The 24,691-nt window shown below is 38.8% G+C and overlaps 2 protein-coding genes and 1 long non-coding RNA gene across 3 annotated transcripts in view; all 3 read left to right on the top strand.

Annotated features, from left to right (window-relative positions):
• The first annotated feature begins 3,163 nt into the window (after positions 1–3,163).
• LOC145657152 (pyrin domain-containing protein 1-like) lies at positions 3,164–6,218 on the top strand. The gene is made up of 3 exons (XM_081711700.1): positions 3,164–3,232; positions 4,778–5,049; positions 6,098–6,218. Exons 2-3 carry the CDS (start codon positions 4,779–4,781, stop codon positions 6,181–6,183), a joined length of 357 nt encoding a protein of 118 aa, XP_081567826.1. The 5' UTR covers positions 3,164–3,232; position 4,778; the 3' UTR covers positions 6,184–6,218.
• A 1,791-nt stretch (positions 6,219–8,009) lies between these two features.
• LOC145651980 (protein NLRC3-like) lies at positions 8,010–17,645 on the top strand. The gene is made up of 3 exons (XM_081700896.1): positions 8,010–9,790; positions 14,701–14,871; positions 17,543–17,645. The coding sequence occupies exons 1-3, from the start codon at positions 8,031–8,033 to the stop codon at positions 17,643–17,645; spliced, it is 2,034 nt and encodes a 677-aa protein (XP_081557022.1). The 5' UTR covers positions 8,010–8,030.
• A 3,224-nt stretch (positions 17,646–20,869) lies between these two features.
• LOC145657163 (uncharacterized) overlaps positions 20,870–24,691 on the top strand; it is a 4,341-nt gene continuing 519 nt past the window's right edge. The window contains exons 1-4 of the long non-coding RNA XR_014122974.1: positions 20,870–21,037; positions 21,831–22,004; positions 24,192–24,238; positions 24,315–24,691. The exon at positions 24,315–24,691 is cut by the window's right edge and continues 519 nt beyond it. This is a non-coding gene — a long non-coding RNA (uncharacterized LOC145657163). The remainder of the gene's footprint in view (positions 21,038–21,830; positions 22,005–24,191; positions 24,239–24,314) is intronic.

Here is a 24,691-nt window from a genome sequence, read left to right as displayed (position 1 = left end):
TTTATTAATTATGAATCCAACAAGATATTTGATTGTGTGGACTATGAATCCACAGTGCCCCTTAGTGACAGTAACAGGTTCTTCAACCGGAACTGTTCTGAGTCCCTCTTTATAAATGTATGTTAACTTTCCCTGTCTTTGAAAGGCTCTGAGCGCGAGCAGACACGGAGTCCCAGTATGGTGAATGCAGTTTACCTATGAATTAACCTGTCATTGCTGTATTCGCATATTAACCTTTATACTTGCTATTATGTGATTACCTCTTCATTTCAAGTATAATAGACAGAGGAAGACTATTTGATCTATTAATATGAGAACAGTTATAATATTTGTGTAATAATCATGCTTTCTCTTAATGAAAAATGTAACTGTTTCCTATATATAGTTATGAGCTTTATATTGGTGGTAAGAACTTTTTCTTTTCATTTAGAAATATGTGGACTAAGTGCTCAGGTGAAATTAGTGTGATAAAATTGTTCCCAAAACAGACCTCTCTCGACGGAGACACACATTTATTAACGTAAAAAACAAAAGATAAACAACACATGTTAACGGCATTCACACGTAACATCCAGTACACCATGAACATCTACTGTGAACACACCTAACATTTAACATGAACAATGACCGACTGCAAACTACAAACAAACAGGCATTTAAATACATACATAAACGAAACCAAGAACTGGGTGCAGGTGTGTGCTAAAAGGGGGCGTGGTTACAAACAACTCAGCATGAACAGTTAACAGTGAGCCCACTGCACGCGGTGGGCCATACCACGTGATCAGAGGGAAGGGGAGCGTACCATGACAAGACGATTACCACCCAACCCCAAGTAGCAATATATCAGTATGTGTTCCAGTTGTTTATTCCCCCTTTCTTTCCTTTTTACTATATTGAATTAATCGTGTCTTGTAAGATAACTCGAGATAAATGCCTGACTGAATCAAAGCCTGAGACTGAGACAAAGGAATTATGAATATGCATGAACAGAGCTGTTGAGCCAATCCTTCCACGCTGCCCCCGAGATCAGTAGTTAAAAATCAATTCTCAGTATCAGACAGTCAGTTCAAACTCTACAAGAAGTAACTTAAAGGCTGCACCTCTCATGAGAAGAATTACATAATTATAACAGTGTTTTATTTTATATGTTTGTCTTAGACCCAGTCTGCAAATCTATCTAAACTCATTTCATTTGCTCTTCACTACACCGTCAACTTAATCATCTTCTTTTTGTTGTTGGTAGAATTAGGATTTGTTCTGTTTGGCCAACCATAATTAGTTTTAATCTAGCCAACCGCCAGCTTTAGGATTAAAACAGTTTACATCACCCGGCTACAAACTTGTGTGCTTCCTGAAATACCTTTCCTAAATCTCAGGAACTTTGGCGAAGTTCAGGGCTTCCTGGACTTCCATTTTGCCATTTCGGAAAAACTTGGGTGATGAGCTAGGGTCACTAACAGTGCAGAGAAAAGTTGGGAAATATGTGTGGTGTAAATTCATCTAGAATTCAGCCACTCCGAAGCTCTGCAACCTCTCCCTGAGCAGAGTAATCATCTGACCCTTCACTGACCCCGAAAGACAAGATTATCTACTTTATTCACAGGGTAAGCTCTGGGTGCCAGCCATGAGCCATCATTCACATAAATAATTCTGTACTGATTTATTTTTCTCCTCTTAGCTCAGATAGTAACCGCCGGTCTAAGTTCCCATTAGGATTTCCCAGATAGGTGTTCTTCCCTTTCAGACATTTTTACTCAATTCTCCCTAATTAATTAATTTAGCCATAGTTGTCTCTTGGCATGTTAGCGTTAGCTAAGTCGTGTGTGTGTGTGTGTGTGTGTAGGTCTGGGTCTCTTGGTTACTCAGTCCTCTTTATTGCAAGTCATCCTTCTCTATTAACTTATTTCAATTTATAATTTGTCTTTTTTTTCTTTCTTCTCTCCTTCCTTTTTCATTTGTCCGCAAGTCTGCTACTTGTCTTACAATGTCAAAGATTTGTTTTATTCATTAATCAGTAAACTTCACATTTATTCATTAAGTTGGACATAATGGCAAGTATATCTGAAACAATGGCATTCGGTCCCTGCACAAAATATGAACTAATTTAATTTGGTAATTAATCAGTAATAATTGATAATCCTTTCCCTACATTTATGATCATGCCCCCTGTTAATATTTCATAAATGTATGTAATTTTGCTACAGCTGAATCCTGTAACACACTCTGTATGTGTGTGTATGTGTATGCTTAATTAAAAGGAGACATGGCTCCTAGCCATAGTACAGACTGTTCGAACTATCCTGACTCATGTATATGACATGCAGCCGTCTTCATTGTCCGTCTGTCTGTATGTATATACTGTATATGACTTACAGCCGTCTTCATTGTCTGTGTGTGTTTACTGTATATGACTTACAGCCGTCTTCATTGTCTGTGTGTGTATACTGTATATGACTTACAGCCGTCTTCATTGTCTGTGTGTGTGTATACTGTATATGACTTACAGCCGTCTTCATTGTCTGTGTGTGTGTATACTGTATATGACTTACAGCCGTCTTCATTGTCTGTATGTATATACTGTATATGACTTACAGCCGTCTTCATTGTCTGTGTGTATGTATACTGTATATGACTTACAGCCGTCTTCATTGTCTGTGTGTGTATACTGTATATGACTTACAGCCGTCTTCATTGTCTGTGTGTGTGTATACTGTATATGACTTACAGCCGTCTTCATTGTCTGTGTGTGTGTATACTGTATATGACTTACAGCCGTCTTCATTGTCTGTATGTATATACTGTATATGACTTACAGCCGTCTTCATTGTCTGTATGTATGTTTACTGTATATGACTTACAGCCGTCTTTACTGTCTGTATGTATATACTGTATATGACTTACAGCCGTCTTCATTGTCTGTGTGTGTGTTTACTGTATATGACTTACAGCCGTCTTCATTGTCTGTATGTATATACTGTATATGACTTACAGCCGTCTTCATTGTCAGTGTATGTATACTGTATATGACTTACAGCCGTCTTTACGGTCTGTTTGTGTGTATATACTGAGTGTGACATACATTCTTTAGAACCCCCTAAAGACACCAACACATTCTGAAATCTTGAATATTTTCTCTGTTGTTCTGTACAGGCCTGCCAAGATGCACAATAACAGATAATCTAAGACATTTATTAAGACTCTGCTGGCTATGTGGTCTCCTGTAACTCAGGTAAGGCTTTGACCTTAAGTAAAGAAGTTAAGGTGCTAGTAACACCTAGGTCATGAGTTTGATTCACAGGGTGCACATGTACTGTCACACTGATACACATGTAAGCCACTCTGTGGAAGAGTGTCTATAAATGTGTGTGAACAAATGAATCCATTAAATCCTTGATAAGGCTGTTTTCTTACTGGGTAACTCCATCACAAATGCCACATTTTCCTAACTATTCTACCAAGGGTCGATTTCACACAGACACCTATAACAGAGACCTGCAAACATTTTTGTTACATGTTTACATACTTGCCCACATATTTTTTCCTTGGTTAAATTTTCTGTATTCAAGATCAACATTTTTTACTCATACTTGTTTTTGAGAAAGACTTGCTACCTCTGAAATAATGTGGATGAACCTTTTTATTACTGTTGTATTTCGGTGGAATGTTGCTTCAGTTTGGTTATGGACAACCAAGAGAAAACAACCACCAGGAGAACAATTCCAATATTTGAAAGTAATCACGAGGGGGCACTGTTTCACATTTTTATTAAACTGTCTCATTGAATTTGTGGTGGCTGGTATATTTGAGTAAGAATACATAATTTTGATATTTTCATTGTTGAGCCTATTAGAGTGTCACTGCGCTGTGTCAGACCCACAGGCTGTGTGTTGTGTTTTGTGTTGGGTGGGCTGTGTGCTGTGTGTTGTGTGTCTGCACCAGAACAGTGTAAATGCACTGTAAGGCTCATCCTCTAGTAGTGTGCAGGTCATACCCCAGTCTACAGCACTACACATACAGTCTGATTACACAAACAGTCCGTCTATGTGCAGTCTAATTTCAGTGTCTATATCCCTGTCACATCTGGTCCTCCATGTTGGTTTGTTCTCCTTCCAGCAGCAGTTTGTGGGCCACCTCCCATCTTACCCTCACAGGCCTGTTCTCTGATCACTCCCATCTCACCCTCACAGGCCTGTTCTCTGATCACTTCCATCTCACCCTCACAGGCATGTTCTCTGATCACTTCCAACTCACCCTCACAGGCCTGTTCTCTGATCACTCCCATCTCACCTTCACAGGCTTGTTCTCTGATCACTCCCATCTCACCCTCACAGGCCTCATCTCTCATTTGTGTAAAAATAAATAATGTATTATAGTCGTGTGACACGTGTGAATACACATATCTGCCCATCACCAGAGTAAAACAAGCAGACTGTATGACCTCAGACTACCAGAGTTTTCATAACAGAGCCACACAGTGGTAGTGAGAGATGACAAATGGGTAAAACCCAGTGAACACACAGCAACAATTTACTTACTCCTGTCTACGTCACACAGTTCACCCAACACACTCACTTTCACTCCTCTCTACATCACACACACAACACACTTCACCCAACACATTCACATTCACTCCTCTCTATGTCACACACAGCGCACTTCACCCAACACACTCACATTCACTTCTCTGTCTGTTCCTGCACTGTGAACATAAACCGTTGAACATGTTTGTGAACCTTTAGTAAACTGGAGTCTGTTGTCCTTGTTCACACTGCAGGATGGACAAAGAACAGCTTCTCTTCACTTTAAATGACCTGGAGACAGAAGAGCTGAAGACATTCCACTGGTATCTGAAAAATGGCATGGAAGGTTTCCCCTGTATCCCAAAATCTCATTTGGAGAATTCTAACAGACCTGACACTGTGGACAAGATGGTGCAGCAATATGGCCAAGATGGAGCTGCGGAGATCACACAGTTCATCCTGAAGAAGATGCGCCATAACCAACAGGCTGAGGCCCTGAGGACCAAACACAGTGAAAATAAAGCAGGTGAAATCATGTTCACTTTTTAAACTCACTATTTTGGGATTTTATATGCTCATAGCATTTCTTTTTGTTTTGTTAGTGAACTCAATGGACAAAGAATGTAGTGCCCTGTGTGCTGAGGTAAAGTGTCTTTATTGCCCTGTGTGCTGAGGTAGTGTCTTTATTGCCCTGTGTGCTGAGGTTAAGTGTCTTTATTGCCCTGTGTGCTGAGGTAAAGTATCTTTATTGCCCTGTGTGCTGAGGTAAATTGTCTTTATTGCCCTGTGTGCTGAGGTAGTGTCTTTATAGCCCTGTGTGCTGAGGTTAAGTGTCTTTATTGCCCTGTGTGCTGAGGTAAAGTTTCTTTATTGCCCTGTGTGTTGAGGTAAAGTGTCTTTATTGTCTTGTGTGCTGAGGTAGTGTCTTTATTGCCCTGTGTGCTGAAGTTAAGTGTCTTTATTCCCCTCTGTGCTGAGGTAAAATGTCTTTATTGCCCTGTGTGCTGAGGTAAAGTGTTTATTGCCCTCTGTTAGAAAAGGAATATAATGTTGCACTTGAACAGTTAGCTGGCTAAGGACAACACACTCCTGACCAGAGAGAGATACAATCCTCTCTGTAGAATCAGAGCCAAATTCCACTATGTAGAATGTCTGGACAAATTTCACTTTGTGTTCTCTTTCACTTACAGTTTACATATTTATTTAAGAACCTAATTTTCTTTTATTATTGATCTTAATTAATAAATTACAAAGTAGAATATGGCAAAACTCAAAATCATCTGGCATATTAATAAACATTGCAAACAAATAGGTTTGTATAACAAATGTTCTTTAACAGCAATGAGAACAGTGATGTCAATCTCAGTTTAAACATGGACAAATCACAAATGTAGTCCAATAATGAACAATGTGTTTTTTAACACAGACTATATAATTTACAAAATGTCAATTAAGAAATGTTCAGTGTATTTTTAAACATAGCAGTCAACCAAAAATTGCACACAGGACTTACTCACCATCAATAAAGTAGGTTTTATATTTTCTGCTCTTTACTCTGATGTCTGTTCTCACAGGTGGAGACAAATGTGAAGAGTCGACTGCTAAGAGTCCAGCTGGTAAATTCAACCCAGACAGACCTTTAGGCATGAAAATATATTAAAACTTTAAACAACATGAATATATATTACAACTTTAAGCAACATGCTCAAGTAAGCAACAGAAGCAGTATCCTGGGTTCTCATGAAGTCCTAGTCTGGGTTCTAGAAGTCCTAGTCTGGTACTAGAAGACCTAGTCTGGGTTCTACAAGATCTAGTCTAGAGTACAAAATCAATCTGCCACAGGAGTGACTTAGGAACAGCTGCCCAGTCAGTCTAGAGCTTCTCAATGTTCAGGGGCAAGAGAACCAGGGTGGAGAAGTAAGTGGCTGGGGTGGAGGTGGAAGGAGCGATATGTTAATGGGTCAGGGAGGGACAAGCCACAGCAGTGGAGGGTTGGGGTGGGAGGAGCCACAGTAGCTGAGATGGGTCAAGGCTGAGCAACACCAGGATGTAGATGTACCTCGGCATAAAGAGAGGATGGATTATTAGGCCTGATCAAATAGTAAAGTGTGTAAAATAGGGGTATATAATGTGCAAAAATGGCAGATCTAACTATGGCAGCATAGTTAAAATAGCAGCATAGCTAAAAGGATCTAGATGGAAACACAGGCATGAGGAACATCCGTGGAACATCAGCACTGCTCTCAGTCAACAACCTAGAATGATAAGAGAAGTGAAATGACACAACATCCCAGTTTACCATAACTCTCAATAACCATGAACCCCAGATCTACACCATTACCGAAGATGCGAAGTAGTTAATAAAATGTCTGAATATACAATACTCTCAAACATATACAGGAAGGTTATTCCATAGGGTGGGAGCTTTATAGGCCCTATGGTTGATTTATTTATTTTATGTACTAATAAATAGCCTGCACCTTTTGATCTAAGCAGACATAGTGGATTATAACAGACCAAGGGCTCACTACGGTAGTGTAGGGCTCCTCAGTGCTTTGTAGGTCATTAGAAGTATTTTATAACCAATACAAAATTTTACTGGTAGCCAATGCAGTGCAGCTAAGATAGCAGTAGAATGATCAACCTTTCTAGTTCTAGTAAGAACTCTGGCTGCTGCGTTGTGAACTAACTGGAGCTTGTTTGTGCACTTAGTAGTACAACCAGATAGTAAGTAGTCCAATCTGGAAGTGAGAAACACTTAGACTAGGTTTTTTTTTATAATATGTTTCTAATCTAATTTCTAATTTCTAATTATATGTTTCTAAACTTTGCAATGTTCCTGAGGTGGAAAAAGGCTGTCCTAGAAATGTGATTTACATGAGCGAAGATCAGTTAGACCTACACCAAGAAAGGGCTAGTCCCATAATTCCAACAGCATTTTAGAGCCTATCTAGTAAAATGTTATGATCTTCAGTATCAAATGCTGCACTGAGATGAAGTAATACAGGCAAAGAGACACACCTCTGGTCATAAAACAACAACAGGTCATTAACTACTTTAATCAGAGTGGTCTCTGTACTATGATGAGACCTAAACAGTTACTGCACAAGTAAAGCACTGCACACACACTGTGATTATGAACTAATGGAAGTAGAACTGAGAGATAATCCAAAGAGATAAGACAAAGCAAAGCAGCAGAAACAAAGAACTAATATCCAGCTTGGTTCATTTAAGGACTCAATGAGCCATTACTGACTTCTACCTCTGAGCAATGCTAAAGACTTTGACTATCATTTGGGATCTTTTTGATGTCACCTTATATGGTACTACTACTGATAGTTATTCTACTCTACAGTAGTAAAACAAAATGGAGAGAGAACATGACATAAAGTTAACATTTTGAAATTACACTAAAACACTTTCAGACACAAGTTATAAGAATCATGCACACAACTTTTTTCTTCCCATTTTTTAACAGCTGTAGGAAAAAGTGATCTCAGCAGGAGAATGAAAATAAAATATAAGGAAAAATTTGAGAAGTTGTGTGAGGAGGCTCCAATAGAATGTGATCGTGTGCCTATACAAGACACTTACACTGAAGTTTACATGATCAAAGGGTGCACAGGAGGCGTGAACACAAAACACGAAGTGAGACAGGTAGAGAAATTTTACCCCAAAACAGAAGAAACACCAGTCACACTCAGTGACCTCTTCAAAGTGCAGTCTACTGAAAACAAGCGTGGTACTAAAGTCCTGACATTGGGAATAGCTGGAGTGGGAAAAACAGTCTCTGTGCACAAGTTCATTCTTGACTGGGCTGAAGAGAAGTGCAACCAGGACATAGATTTCATCATGTACCTCCCATTTCGAGAGCTGAACTTGATAAAGGATGAAAAGTACAGCCTCTCAAAACTACTTCTTTACTGCCATCAAGAACTCCATTCTGGAGATGAAAAGGAGATATTAAATGAAAAACATCAGCTGCTTTTCATACTGGATGGACTGGATGAAAGTAGAATTCCTCTAGATCTTCATCAGAAGAAGGTATCTAATGTGAATGAAAAGACTACTCTTGATAAACTAATAACAAACCTCATAAATGGAGAACTGCTTCCTTCTGCTCTCCTCTGGATCACTTCACGACCTGCAGCAGTCAGTAAGATAAATGACCAATACTTTAACCCTGTTACAGAAATCCGTGGATTCAATGACCCACAGAAGGAGGAGTACTTCAGGAAGAGAATCAGAGATGAAGATCAAGCCAGCAAAATTATATCACACATTAAGACTGCAAGAAGCCTTCATATCTTGTGTCACATACCTGTCGTCTGCAGGATCTCAGCCACCGTGTTTCAGAAAATGCTGAAGGAAGGTGTGGACATGAAAAATGCTCCAACAACTCTGACAGAAATGTACCTACATTTCCTGTTGTTTTTCACAGATCAAAAGACTAAGAAATACAACACAGAGCAAAGCACCAACAATGCAGTTTCATCTGAGACAAAAAGAGCAGAGGTGCTGGATATTGTGAAGCTTGGAAAGTTAGCCTTTCTTCAGCTGCAAAAAGGACAACTTCTGTTCTATGAGAAAGATCTGGAAGAATGTGGTATTGATGTCTGTGAGGCTTTAGTGTACTCTGGAATTTGTACACAAATTTTTAAACAGGAGGGGAAGATCTACAGTTTTGTGCATTTAAGCTTCCAGGAGTTTCTTGCTGCTGTATTTGTGTTCCTAACATTCAGGGATGAAGGCAACCCACTCCTTAAAACCCCACTGGAGAAAATGAAATGGAAGTTAAAACACAGACTATGTGATCTGCTTGAGACAGCAGTAGATAAGGCCACAATGAGTGAAAATGGACACCTGGACCTTTTCCTCCGTTTCCTCCTCGGTCTCTCACTGGAGTCCAATCAGAGGCTCCTGAGGAGTTTACACCCAGAACTGGACATCAGAGAAGAGAGTTTAGAGGAGACTGTGAACTACATCAAGAAAACCATCAAGAGAACAAAATCCTTTGAAGAGACTATCAATCTATTCCACTGCTTGAGTGAACTGAAAGACAACTCTCTGATAAGTGAAATACAGACCTTCCTGAACTCAGGGGACCTCTCAACACAGACACTCTCATCTGCACAGTGTTCAGCTCTGGTGTTTGTGCTGCTGATGTCAGAGGAGATTCAAGAGAAATTTGAGCTGAAGAAATTCAGGCCATCAGATAAAGGACTGAAGGAATTACTTCCAGTGTTGAAAAATACCAGGCGAGCTCTGTAAGTATCTTTTGGATTAATCATTTTAATTTTTAAAGGTTTTTATTACTGAAGCTCCTTCTGTAACTAATCAAATTATGTGAATGTATTTCTCAGTCAGAGCAAACTGAACAATAGTTTTCATTTCCAGTGGTAAAAGGTTGTACTGTAAGTATATTTTGAATGGTAAACTTTGGGGAATGGCTTTTCTGACAGCAACAACATTAAAGAACAGACAAGCCTTTATCTTAAGAGCAGACCAGTGCATTCCAAAATGACTGCAGTGTCTTCTTACCAGTTGGAATGCAACATATGACTGTCATTCTGTAATTCAAATGTCCCACTGGTTTCTCTGGCAAACACTCAGAAAGCCACACTGAGTCAAGACACAGGAGTGTTCAGCAAGGAGCTCTGTATTTTTTTTTAACAGAGACAGAGAATATATATATACATTGTGTGTGTGTGTGTGTGTGTGTGTGTGTGTGTGTGTGTGTGTGTGTGTGTGTGTGTGTGTGTGTGTGTGTGTGTGTGTGTGTGTGCATGTATGTCCAGTGATGGTTGGTGCTCTGTATGTATGTATGTATGTCCAGTGATGGTTGGTGCTCTGTGTGCATGTATGTCCAGTGATGCTTGGTGCTCTGTGTGTATGTATGTCTAGTGATGGTTGGTGCTCTATGTGCATGTATGTCTAGTGATGGTTGGTGCTCTGTGTGTGTGTATATGTCCAGTGATGGTTGGTGCTCTGTATGTATGTATGTATGTCCAGTGATGGTTGGTGCTCTGTGTGCGTGTATGTCCAGGGATGGTTGGTGCTCTGTGTGCATGTATGTACAGCTATAGTTGGTGCTCTGTGTGTATGTGTGTATGTCTAGTGATGGTTGGTGCTCTATGTCCATGTATGTCCAGTGATGGTTGGTGCTCTGTGTGTGTGTATATGTCCAGTGATGGTTGGTGCTCTGTATGTAGGTATGTATGTCCAGTGATGGTTGATGATCTATATGCATGTATGTCCAGTGATGGTTGGTGCTCTTTGTGCATGTATGTCTAGTGATTGTTGGTGCTCTGTGTGTATGTATGTCCAGTGATGGTTGGTGCTCTGTGTGTGTATGTATGTCCAGTGATGGTTGGTGCTCTGTATGTATGTATGTATGTATGTATGTCCAGTGATGGTTGGTGCTCTGTGTGTGTGTATATGTCCAGTGATGGTTGGTGCTCTATGTGCATGTATGTCTAGTGATAGTTGGTGCTCTGTGTGTATGTATGTCCAGTGATGGTTGGTGCTCTGTGTCTGTATGCATGTCCAGTGATGGTTGGTGCTCTGTATGTATGTATGTATGTCCAGTGATGGTTGGTGCTCTGTGTGTATGTATGTCCAGTGATGGTTGCTGCTCTGTGTGTGTGTATGTATATATGTATGTCCAGTGATGGTTGCTGCTCTGTATGTATGTATGTCCAGTGATGGTTGGTGCTCTGTATGTATGTATGTATTTATGTATGTATGTATGTATGTCCAGTGATGGTTGGTGTTCTGTACCTTACCCTGCACCCAGTGCAGTAACCCAGGGGTCTGTGGTTCTGATAGAGTAGCTGTGTGTAAACTGGCTGCTGCTTCTTTTTCAGCTTTCCTTTTTCAGGGAGCATAAATGAGGGAATAACACTGTGTGTGTTGAAGTCACCACACTAGAGTGGGACAAGAAACTGAGCATGTAATTAAATTTACTGTAGGTTATGAGATCAAAGAATTTATGAGACAGGTGAGATGGGACAGGTGAGATAAGACAGGTGAGATGGGACAGGTGAGATGAGACAGGTGACTGGAGTTCTTCATTGTGAAAGAATTAAATGTATCAGATAAATAAACTCTAGTAACAGCCTAGCAGCACATGTAGCTTAAAGTGAAACAAAAAACACTGCAAACAACACACCAGTGGTAAAGATTTTGCATTTATTTCACCAAGTACAAGTATATTTATCATTCCAGTCACCATGTTGTAGTAAAGTTTAGTATTTACTTACCCAGTACAAGTCTATTTATCAGTCCAAACACCATGAAGTAGTACAGTTTAGCCTGAAATGAGGTGAGGAATTGCTGAAGTACAGAGGAAATGATTATAAGATTAAGCATAAAGAAACACTAACCAGGTAGAGAATTATCAACGTAAAGAACCAGGCTAACAAAGATTGCAAAAGATAAGGCAATGAATAACACAAACCAAACATACCAAATGACTTGAACATGTACCAAGCATAACATTGAACACAGCAAAGTAGCAGTAACAGAACGACAGTACACAGCACACAACAGAGCAGCAGTAACAGAGAGACAGGACACAGCAGAGCAGCAGTAACAGAGAGACAACACACAGCAAATCCTCCTTACTCATTCCCTTAAGCTAAGATGAGCAAATGCAGCCTCAGCTTCATCTAAATTATGACAGTCAGCTGATACAATTTAAGATTTATTGACTCTAGCCATTGTCAACACTCCACACCTGCAGAGTTTCTATATATTTTCTCAAGTCAAAAATGTGTTCGTGCTTCCTGCCTCTCACTTAACAAATCGCTATCCATATGATTATTTTCTAATTTGCTTCGCTGAATTCCATCATTTATACATATGTTGACTTAACTGTAACTTATTTGAGTAAATTAAATTTATCACATATAAATTTATATTTTAATGTGTCCATAATATGTATGCTCTCTACTGCTGTAATTGTAACCGGTTTTACATACTGTACCTCCATCAGTTACTTTATTGTATTTATTACTAAAACCAGATCAATATATTTTGCATGTACGCATTTTATAATTAGATGATATTAATCATGTTTAAACAGATCTGTCTGTGTATCCATTCACTTTCTTTAGTGATTAAAATGAGTGCCCTCCCCCCTATACAACCATACCACAATAATCTTAATTCTAACCTGAAAAAAAACTGTTATGCTGGTATGTTGTATAATTGTACGTTATTGTTGGTAATCAATTAACTCGCGATAGCCACATCAAGACAAACACACTGCACATTTTCTTTACTTCACTCATTGTGGCCACATGTAGACAAAAACAACTGGAACAAACAACATTTAACATTTATCTCTTCAGCACTTTTTCTCTGGAGCTCTCTTTATCTCTTTATTCACTGCACATTTGTCTTTACTTCATCATTTTTATTAAGCCGTTTTTTTTTCTCACCATTTTCCGTTTACAGAAAGATTTTTATGAAATTATTTTCATTTTCACCGGCTGGTTTTCTAACTATTACTCTTTTTTGCTATTTTTATATTTTATCAGTCTATTCTCACTCTATGGACACTCTCAGTCAATTCTCAGTCTGCACTTTTAAGACGCCCAAGACCTACTACAAAACTCTGTGGACAAGGTCTTAATACCACCTATGCAGAATGTTTCAAACAAGACTTCTGCTTACCTATAACGGTGCACGTGTGTGGATTCAGACCCTGGTCACAGAACAACGCAGCTCTGGGTCGTCTATCAGCTGGTGCTGATAACCCTACTGCTGACGGTGCGGGTCCGTTTGAAGAGAATAGCCGGTCCCGTCTTTATTCTGAGTTCAATATTACAAAGGAGGCATAGTACAGAATATGTCTAACAGTCACACACAACACATATTTTTATACAGTTTTCAGAAGTGATTATGTAATCATCCCACCTTCTTTACATACTAGTGTTTGAAATCTCCACCACTATGTTCAAACTTACATTATTCAATATATGCAAATTGAGATCCATCATTATGCAAGTTAAACTTGACACCATTATATCCCATTGGAAGATTTTTTTTAAACAAAGATGATCTCAACTCACACCACCAAACACCTGCAAGATGATGTGGCAGGTCAGTATCACTCTGCCCTTATGGTAAGATAACGAACCTTGCTTAGCCACAGAACTCTCAAAGAGGCTCTCAAGGCTTTTAAAAACAGAAATCTTTTTCAACACTAATGAAGTTATTTCTCATGGGAACAGTTCAGAGTAATCTGCCTTAAACTTGTACAGAAACCTTGAAACCACCTGTATCAGAGCCTCAGTTCTGCACTTAGTCCCAAAAGGTCTCTGACCTTAAGATACCCCAGAAACATTATTCATGCTTTCAAACATTCTTGCACCTCTCTGCACCTGCTACAGAGAGCTTCAAAGCCTATTATAATTAGATCACAGATCACCTCATGAAAATACAGGATAACGCCTTTACCCCAACACATTTTATTACCTTATTTTCGTATAACCAGAGCTCTGTAGTTTACATACTGAAGCTGAGAGTCTCCTGTAACCAGAGATATGTTTATCACTAATGATTAATGATAAATGTAACCGTGAGAAGTGCAGATTATTCACTAATGGTTAATCTGCACTTCTCATAGATACATTTATCAGTAATGATTAATCTAAACATGCTGCACTCAACACAAGCAACAAATGACTGAAGTCATGGTGAAACACAAATACTAGATAGCTAGTAGACACTTAGCTTTGGTTAGTTGTCTGTATCAGCAAGTTTTGAATGGTTGAGTAGTCTCCTGTGACTTGTAGACATTGTTGATATCAGAATTGTATGCAGTTGCAAAAAATGAATAAGCAATAGGACAATAGTAAAGATTGGAATGCCTAAACTGTTATTTCATGTGAAGGAATTTCAAAAACCAGAAATAGCATCACACAGGTGATGCCACCATCATGACAGCTCTTCCATCAAGTGGCACCATTCTATTTGAGGAGAAATACATGGACTTCATTCATGACCTGTGTCTCATATTTTGTGCATGCACACACACACACACACACACACACACACACACACATACACATACAATTAGTAATATCTTTTCATTATCATAAACTCCTTTTGTGTTGTCTGTAGATCCTCTGATTGAACTGCATTTTGTACTGTATGTATTGCTTTGCAGACTATCTGGCTGTGATCTCACTGAAGGGTCTTGCAAATCTCTCACATCAGTTCTACAAACAGAAAACACACTGAGAGAGCTGGAGATGAATAATAATGACCTGCAGAATTCAGGAGTGGAGCAGCTCTGTGCTGGACTGAAGAGTTCACACTGTAAACTGGAGATTCTCAGGTGAGTTTCTGTTAATTCATTCTCAAATGGAACCATTATGGTGCACAATTTATCAAATGTGATTGTCCTCTTCTTTAAGGAAATTACAAAACTGCCTTGTAGTGCAACATTAACAGAGTTAAAATAAGGCACTGCAGGAGAAAGATATATAGATCCAGACAATACATTTCTGGTGAAACTAGCTGCATTTCATTAAATGACCACACTGTCGCCACAAAGAGTTACATTTTACTGAATTGTAAGAATTATTATTATTATTATTATTATTATCATCTTTATTATTGTTATATTGTTATGTTGTTATTGTTATGTTAGGTAGGCAGTATGGTGGCTTGGTGGTTAGTTTATTTGCCCATCAGCATTAGGGTCTTGGATTCAAGCCCCTCCCTTAGTGAAGTTTCTGTCTGCAATTGGGTCTTGGGTTTAAGTCCTTATTTGAGTGGAGTTTCCCTGTTTCTCTCAGCACTAGGGTCTTGGGTTCCAGTTCTTATCTGTGTAGGTTTCCTTCAGGATCTCTGGTTTCCTCTCACAGTCCATAAACACAGAAGTTAGGTTGATTGGATTTTCTAAATTGTCCTCTTTGAATGTATGTTTGTATAGTGATGGGTGGTGCTCTGTGTGTGTATATCCCCTGATGGTTGGTGCTCTTTGTGCATGTATGTCCAGTGATGGTTGGTGCTCTGTGTATGTATGTATGTCTGGTGCTTAGTGTGTATATGTATGAACAGTAATTGTTGGTAAGCAACAGAGAGACAGGACACAGCAGTAACAGAGGGAATTTTCTCGAGTCTGTGAACTTACCTACTAAATTTTGCCTTTTTCTGGAGAAGCACCACATGCACTGAGAAACTACTTCCTGTCCCACTGGATCACAGAATGAAATGATCCACTGTTGTTCTCCAGAGGTCACTGAGTATATAGTAGCAGAACTAAAAGAATCTGGTATGTGTGCTATAATGTCTGTATAGGACAGAGGCTCTGTTATTTCCAATGTTCTGGCCCTCATTAATTGGTCATCAAGCATGAAGATACCCACAACTGTTGGCCTTCTAAAATATCTGCTCATTATGTTTGAAAACATTTTTTGTGGTCACAAAAGGCTTTCATCATTTTCTTCAGGGTGATCAGTGTGATCTTTCAAAAGCCACTGACATGAAAGAGGCTGTAAACAACAATCTGAAAAACTTGCAATAGACTGATATGTCAGAAGAACGTTATAGGAGAGCTAGGATGTTCTGCAAGGAAAACCACATAGATGATACATATGAACCAAGAAGAAAGCAGCCCAAAGTAATGGAAGGCTTTGTTGTGGACTGTTTATATGGAGAAAGTGTGACACCCAGCACAGCTGAGATTTAGATAATTCCAGACACTCAAGCGGTGTAGAAACTGCTAGATGCTCTAATGTTCCCATCTTTGAGACAGACTGTGCAGGCTCCTCTAACCACAGTGAACAGCTCTAGCTGTGAGTGCTCTTTTAGCCAAATGTGTGTAATAGATTACCAATAATATACTCAAGTCAGAAATGTAATAAGGTTTTGCACTTAATGATATTGTAAACAGAAGAATGAGTAAACTGGATTATCTAGAGACAAGGCTTCTGCAGGCTTCAGTGTAAGGCCTCAGAAGGCCTCTGTGTCAGGTGTTGGACTAAGGCCAGGACATCACAAGATGGACCGAAAGAAACAGTTTTATTGTGATGAACTCCAGGTGGTTTGAATGAGATCACTGTCTTAAAAAAATGAATAAATAACACCTTACCTTTGGAGATAATGGCAGCAGAACTGGATAATTGTATAAATAAAGTAATAAATCATTTATATAAAAATGTTATGGGGTATCTTAAGGTCAGAGGCCTTTTTGAACAGAGGCTCTGAAACAGGTGGTTTCAAGGCTTCTGTACAAGTCAAAGGCAGATTACTCTGAACTGCTCCCATGAGAAATAGCTTCATTAGTATTGGGAAAGATCTCTGTTTTTAAAAGACTTAAAAGCCTCTCTGAGAATTCTGTATCTATTGTTGTTCTCTTGTTTCTTACTTGAAAGTTGAGTTGTTGTTTTTTTTTATCTCTTTACTAGTTTACTTTGGTTTATCACATTTTAAAACCCCTGTACTTGTAAGAATCTTAAGTGCTCCAGTTAAACTTGATAGTTAAACATGACAAAACTTTCTCTTATCTGTGTGTGTGTGTGTGTGTGTGTGTGTGTGTGTGTGTATGAGAGAGAGAGACAGAACTATTATCTATGTGTGTGCATGATAGAGAGAAACAGAACTATTATCTGTGTCTCTGTGTGTGTGTGTGTGTGTGTGTGTGTGTGTGTGTGGGAGAGAGAGAGAGAGAGAGAGAGAGAGAGAGAGAGAGAGAGAGACAGAACTATTATTTGTGTGTGAGAGAGACAGAACTATTGTCTCTGTGTGTGTGTGTGTGTGTGTGTGTGTGTGTGTATGTGTATGAGAGAGAGAGAGAGAGAGACAAAACTATTAGGTGTGTGTGTGTGTGCGCATCAGAGAGACAGACAGAGAGAGAGAGAGAGAGAGAGCGAGAGACAGAGACAGAGACAGAGACAGAGAGACAGAGAGAAACTATTATCTGTGTGTGACCACCACTGATAGAATGTGTTTCTCACTGGGCCCCTTGCTGTGCTCCTTGTCTTTGTGCTTCCTCCATACAGGAGAACAAACACTGACCACAGAAAATACTTAAAACCACAAGATGTCTGGAGGGCTCAGAAGTTCAGAAACAATAGTGAAGGTGAAGATTTAAAATACAAATAGTGGGAGAGTCAAGGCACTGTTCTGTTAAAAAAAAAGGAAAAATGTGTAAAACTCTTTTATTTAATGCATTGTTCATAGCAACACTCTAATACAATGGTTATGCTACAGTTTTATTATGTTGCACATTAATATGTGTCCAGGCTACATCCCACACAATATAGTAACATGGCCATCTTTAGGGTTAACAAATTATGAAGAACATCATCAGTATTATCTTACAGTGTTTGATAAATGGTAAAGGAGTGTTGGAGGCAGCCATCTTCAGTTGGTGGTTATTTCAGCTGCAGATTATTAGAGAGAGATACCAACTTTTATACATCTTTGTTATGTGCCAGTGTAGCGGGAGAGACAACAACAGACACTTTATTCTTAGCACAAACCACTATTACAAAAAAGTAATAGAGATCTACAAACATGCCATCTGTCTCTATGGGGAGCACACGAAACAGCAGAAAACAGTTTGGTTTAGAAAAACAGTAATAACCTTGTGATTGTTGCCCTTGTGTCTATGTTGACATATTAAAAATATCAAAGGGTACAATAAAAACACCACAAATTCTTAAAATTGTACCGTTTGAAAAAAATAAAGGTAGTAATAACATGAATATCCAAGAAGCACTTGTGTCCAGCAGTAACAGAAATATAAATGACAAGTTTCTCAATTTGAGTGACAGTAATTTGATCCAATCAGATATGTGGCAGGAGGGCCCGTGCCAGCAGAACATTGAATGACGTCATTACAGTGGCCAATAGCATCAGAGAAGCTGTTTTAACTCACTGAGGTGAAGAGAACCGTAGTGCATCATGAAAATGACAGAAAATCTCAAACTGCAATTGGAGGATATTTGCTGCTATGGTGATTTCCAAGAGAAAAGGAAAATACCAGAAAGGGACACACAAAAAGTAAAAGTAGATAGACTAAGACAGACAGACAAAGCCTGTATGAATTTTTCACTGAATCTCTGTTCGTCATTCATGGCTAACAGCTAACTAGGTAATGTTAGCAAAGACAATCTAACTGTGTTGATTTGTTTAGTTGTTTATTGTTCAGCAGGATATCTAACCAGCTAACAGTCTCAACAATTTGACCAAACCGTCAATAAGCAAGATTGGACTTCTTGTCCTTGCAACAATTAAGTTAAAGTATTTTGGAGAAATGCGGTTTAAATTTAATGCGCCTATATTCGCGATTTTACGGCTGCTCACCGCAATCTAACTCTTCCTAAGCAAAGGAACAAACATGCATATTTGAAGAGCTTTGATGGACATGCACGTTTGCTACATTTAAAAGTACAAAATACAGTTTACTTGACTGAACTAGTTTAAGTGCATAATTAAACATAATTGGTAATATATTTACACAGCTTAATAAGCATTGTGGAAAATGCTTTTTCTAAATGTTTCTCAGAAGGTTGTTATAGTTCTTGACTGCCAGCTGAAACAGGGGTTATCACTAGTGAAATGTGGCAAATGTGCAGGGCAGGGGAACTCCAGGGCTGAAATATTCCACTGCCAATTGAATTATGGCCCTTGGCCATCACCAGATCATTAATAAATCTATATTGAAGTTTTACATATTTTTCTGAATTTTAACAAAATGGAAAAACAGTTCCACTACCACATGTGAGTAGAAGCCCTTGACTATTAGCAGAGTAAGTTTGGACACATTTCACTGTACAATGTCTTCATAAATCCATATTAAAGTCAAACTACCTTTAGGCGAAATAATGCACTATTTTTGTATAGACTGAATTTGCAGAGTATCAGCAGAGTAAGTTTGGACAGATTTCACTCTACCATTTTTAATAAACTCCTATTAAAATCATAATTCATGTACTCATTTCATTCAGGTTGATTTTGGATATCTATTTCTCAGAAATGTCCCATAAAGCCAAGACAGTTCCATGACCACAAAAGAGTACATTTATATTTACTTTTACAGCATTTGGCAGATGCTCTTATCCAGAGCGACTTAGAAAAGTGCTTTGTCATTTCCTCATAGAACAGATCCTAGCCAGTAAAGTAGGTTAGAGTGCAAGATTCCAATGAACTAGAATACTGTTGAGATACAGGGATCGGTGCTAATGGCTAGAAGTACAAAATACATATAAACTCTATAACAGACAATCAGTGCAATAAACAATAAATACTACAGTTAGTCAACATAGGAGCAGTCAACATCAGAGCAGTAAACAATAAGTACTAAAGTCAGTCAACATAGCAGCAGTCAACAGAGTAATAAACAAGTACTAGAGTTAGTCAACACAGGAGCAGTCAACATCAGAGTAGTAAACAATAAGTACTAGAGTTAGTCAACATAGCAGCAGTCAACATCAGTAACAAACAAGTACTAGAGTTAGTCAACATAGGAGCAGTCAACATCAGTAATAAACAAGTACTAGAGTTAGTCAACATAGGCACAGTCAACAGAGTAGTAAACAATAAGTACTAGAGTTAGTCAACACAGGAGCAGTCAACATCAGAGTAACAAACAATAAGTACTAGAGTTAGACAACATAGCAGCAGTCAACATCAGAGTAATAAACAACACCCTACAATAAGTACTAGAGTTTCAGTTAGTCAACATAGGAACAGAATCAGTGATCATTTAAATATTCCACAAAAAGATGGGTCTTCAGTTGGCGTTGGAAGACTGCAAGGGACTCTGCTGTCCAGACAGAACGCGGAAGTTTAATAATCCCATATTAAAGTCATACTAACATTAGGTGAATTCATGTACTCATCTACAATATGCTGATTTTGGATATCTATTTCTCAGAAATTTCCCATAATGCAAAACAATTCCACTATACTATATACTATGGAGTATGTTGTAACATCTGTTGTATCTACTGTAGACTATATTGTAATGTCTGTTGTATCTACTGTAGGGTATATTGTAATATTTGTTGTATCTACTGTAGACTATATTGTAATGTCTGTTGTATCTACTGTAGGGTATATTGTAACATTGTATCAACTGTAGAGTATATTGTGATATCTGTTGTATCTACTGTAGAGTATATTGTAATATTTGGTGTATCTACTGTAGGGTACATTGTAATATTTGTTGTATCTACTGTATATTATATTGTATTGTCTGTTGTATCTACTGTAGAGTATATTGTAATATTTGTTGTATCTACTGTAGGGTATATTGTGATATCTGTTGTATCAACTGTAGGGTATATTGTAATGTCTGTTGTATCTACTTGCAGTCTAGCTATCTGTAATCTTGAGGAAAACACTTGTGAAAATCTGGCATCAGCTTTGCAACTTCCAAACTCCCTCCTGAGGGAACTGGACCTTAGTAACAATGACCTGAACAATTCAGGAGTGGAGCAGCTTTCTGCTGGACTGAAAGGTTCACACTGTAAACTGGAGATACTCAGGTGAGATTTGTTATATTTGTTATATTCAATAAATATTCTTCTTGTATCTAAAAAACAAGATGAGCTTTCTAGTGAAATTCACTGGGAATAATCATTTGGCCACATCTTTGTGCTAGAGTTCAATTTCTCCACTAATAGAACAGGAATCGACTTCTTCCTAAAGAAAAGAGTCCTAGATTACAGAACTGTTGTTTATACTTGTTTTAATGGCATAAACAACCCCCCCCCACATATATATATATATATATATATATATATATATATATATATATATGTGTGTGTGTGTGTGTGTGTGTGTGTGTGTGTGTGTGTGTGTGTGTGTGTGTGTGTGTGTGTGTGTGTAAATAAAAGTATGCATCGCTTAGGATTCTTAGACTTTATCTGATTCACAGGTCCATAAATGTGACAGTGTTTTTACTCCTGTTATCACAGCCAGATGTAGAATTCTGCCAAGATTTTACTGGCATCATCTCATACAGTCTGACATGTAACAGTCTTATAAGACCACTGAAATCACACAGTGTAAGTCCAGATTTAGGGTTCTTCTGTTGTAGGTTAATATTGCACTAGAGTTCTGAAGGGCAGGAATAAAAATAAGAGCTAAAATAAACACAGACAGCAGCGATCTGGAGAAGAGTGAACAAAGCCATCTGCCATAGAGGATGCCATCTTGGAGATGAGAGTGGAGGAACCTCCACTACAGTTACCAGCCTCTCTAGCTGCCCCATGCAGGCTGGTCTGGAAATGCATCTCACTCTTTGTCTCTCTCTACCTGTTTCCCTCCTTTCTGCAGACTGTCTGGTTGTTTGGTCACAGAGGAAGGCTGTTCTTCTCTGGCTTCAGCTCTTAGGTCAAACCCCTCCCAGCTGAAAGAACTGGACCTGACATATAACCACCCAGGAGAGTCAGGAGTGAAGCTGCTCTCTGCTAGACTGGAGGATCCCCACTGCAGACTGGACACACTCAGGTATGTAGAAATCCCCTTAAACACTGTGTTTAGTGTGAACACACACTCCAAATTTGAGAAGCACAAATCCAAGTGAAAAATCATGAATTTGGGTGTGCACATATGTCAAATAATCACCCATAACAGCAGACACGGATATGAGATTCAGTCACTTTAATAATTTTCATGTATGTGAGAGGAACAGCCAGTCCAGTCTCCTCTGAACCTCTTCTACAAAACAGACTTAAACAAAACAGATTTATACTTCACTATTACTCGAATACATACAGTGTCATACATGACACACGTGTTCTTATTCCTCAAATACATATAGTGTCATACATGAGACACACACAATCTTATTCCTTAAATACAGTGTCATACATGACACCCACAATCTTATTCCTCAAATACATACAGTGTCATATACGACACACATATGGTCTTATTTCTCAAATACATACAGTGTCATACTGTCGTACAGTGTGCTGTTACTGTGAGTGTGTTATAGTGAATTGTGGTACACTGTGCTGTTATTGTGAGCGTGTTATAGTGAATTGTAGTAGTGATGTAAGCCATCGCAATACATGTAAAGGTGTAATCAAATATCAGAATACATATAAATGTATCACGGAATGAAAACTGATGCACAGTTCAGTCCATATAAATCACTGCAGTTCAAACTGTGTGATGGGCTCTGAAAAAGTGAATCCAGAATTAACAAATGTTTGTTAAAAACTGTAGAAATCTGTAAAACAATCATGATGAATCTTGAAAGTGAGTGTTCAGGTTAGTGTTAATACTGCCCTCTAGTGGTGATGTGCAGTAACACTGCCCTCTATGGGGATGTACAGTAATAATGCCCTCTAGTGGGGCTGTACCGTAATACTGCCCTCTAGTGGCGCTGTACCGTAATACTGCCCTCTAGTGGTGATGTGCAGTAAATGCTGTACTGCAGTATATCATAACTTCCAGCCCCAAAAACACCTTCATCCCTTTAATTGATAAATTTGAACTGAAATTCCAGTCTATGATCTAAATAATTTTTGAACTTTCAATCTATGATTTAAATATTTTATACACACACACACACAGACACACACACAGACACACACACACACACACACACACATACACACACACACACACACACACACACACACACACAGAGTGAGAGAGAGATATAGAGCACTAATAGCTTAGACTATTAAAACGTTTCCTTGTCTGTTTTTGACACACACAGATAATACACTATATTGCCAAAAGTATTCGCTCACCATCCAAATCATTGAATGCAGGTGTTCCAATCTCTTCCATGGCCACAGGTGTATAAAGCCAAGCACCCAGGCATCCAGGCTGCTTCTACTAACATTTGTGAAAGAATGGGTCACTCTCAAGCGCTCAGTGCATTCCAGCGTGGTACCATGATAGGATGCCACCTGTGCAATAAGTCCAGACCTTTCAGTGTCAGAGAGAGAGAGTCAGAGAAACCTATGTCTGTGTGTGGGTGTGAGTGTGTATGTGAGAGAGAGAGACGGAACTGTATGTGTGTTTGAGAGAGAGAAAACAGATTTTTCAGAATATATAAATGACTTATCCTAAGATATTCTCTCTCTCTCTCTCTCTCTCTCTCTCTCTCTCTCTCTCTCTCTGCTATTCAGTGAGCTTTACTGGCATGACCAAATGCAGTAACAGAACCGGCAGTATATAAGCAGTGTTACAATAAACATGAATTAACCTTTCATTAAGGAAATTAAGAATTCTGTTATTAGAAAGAACTTAAAAATAAGTGAATTTGGTATTAAATAAAACTGAAAGATGTGAAAAGAAAGGAAAATAAATAATAAGAATAACAAGGATGGCAAAATATAAATAATTAGATAAATACATAAAGGTGATAAACTGGGCAGTATAGTGTGTGTGTGTGAGAGAGAGACAGAACTATTATCTGTGTGTGTGTGTGTGTGTTTGAGAGAGAGAGAGAGAACTATTATCTGTGTGTGTGAGACAGAGAGAGAGAGAGACAGAACAGTTATCTGTGTGTGTATGTGAAAGAGGGAGAGACAGAACTACTATCTGTGTGTGAGACAGAGAGAGAGAGAGACAGAACTATTATCTCTGTGTGTGTGTGTGTGTGTGTGTGTGTGTGTGTGTGTGTGTGTGTGTGTGTGTGTGTGTGTGTGTGTGTGTGTGTGTGTGTTTCTTTAGGTTGGAACATGCAGGGAAGCTCAGAATCAAACCAGGACTAAGAAAATGTAAGAAGCAAATATAATGTACACACACACACACAGTATTTATGATCTCTCCTCTAATGTGTCTTCTTGTGTGTAGATATGTGTGATCTCACACTGGACCCAAACACAGCGCACACATGTCTCTCTCTGTCTGAGGGGAACAGAAAGGTGACGCGTGTGGAGGAGCAGCAGTCATATCCTGATCATCCAGAGAGATTTGATGACTGTAAGCAGATTCTGTGTAGAGAGAGTCTGACTGGACGCTGTTACTGGGAGGTTGAGTGGAGTGGGGGATGGGCTGTTATATCAGTGACATATAAAGGAATCAGGAGGAAAGGACTCAGTGGTGACTGTGTGTTTGGATGTAATGTAAAGTCCTGGAGTCTGTACTGCTCTGATAACAGATACACTGTCTGGCACAATAATAAGAGAACTGACATTTCTGCCCCCTCCAGCTCCAACAGGGTAGGAGTG

This window comes from Electrophorus electricus, chromosome 1 (genome assembly GCF_041902795.1).
Source record: "Electrophorus electricus isolate QZ-2024a chromosome 1, ASM4190279v1, whole genome shotgun sequence".
In the NCBI taxonomy this organism is placed as follows: domain Eukaryota; kingdom Metazoa; phylum Chordata; class Actinopteri; order Gymnotiformes; family Gymnotidae; genus Electrophorus; species Electrophorus electricus.
The sequence above is the reverse complement of the archived record's forward strand: the minus strand, read 5'-3'. Positions and strand labels throughout refer to the sequence as shown.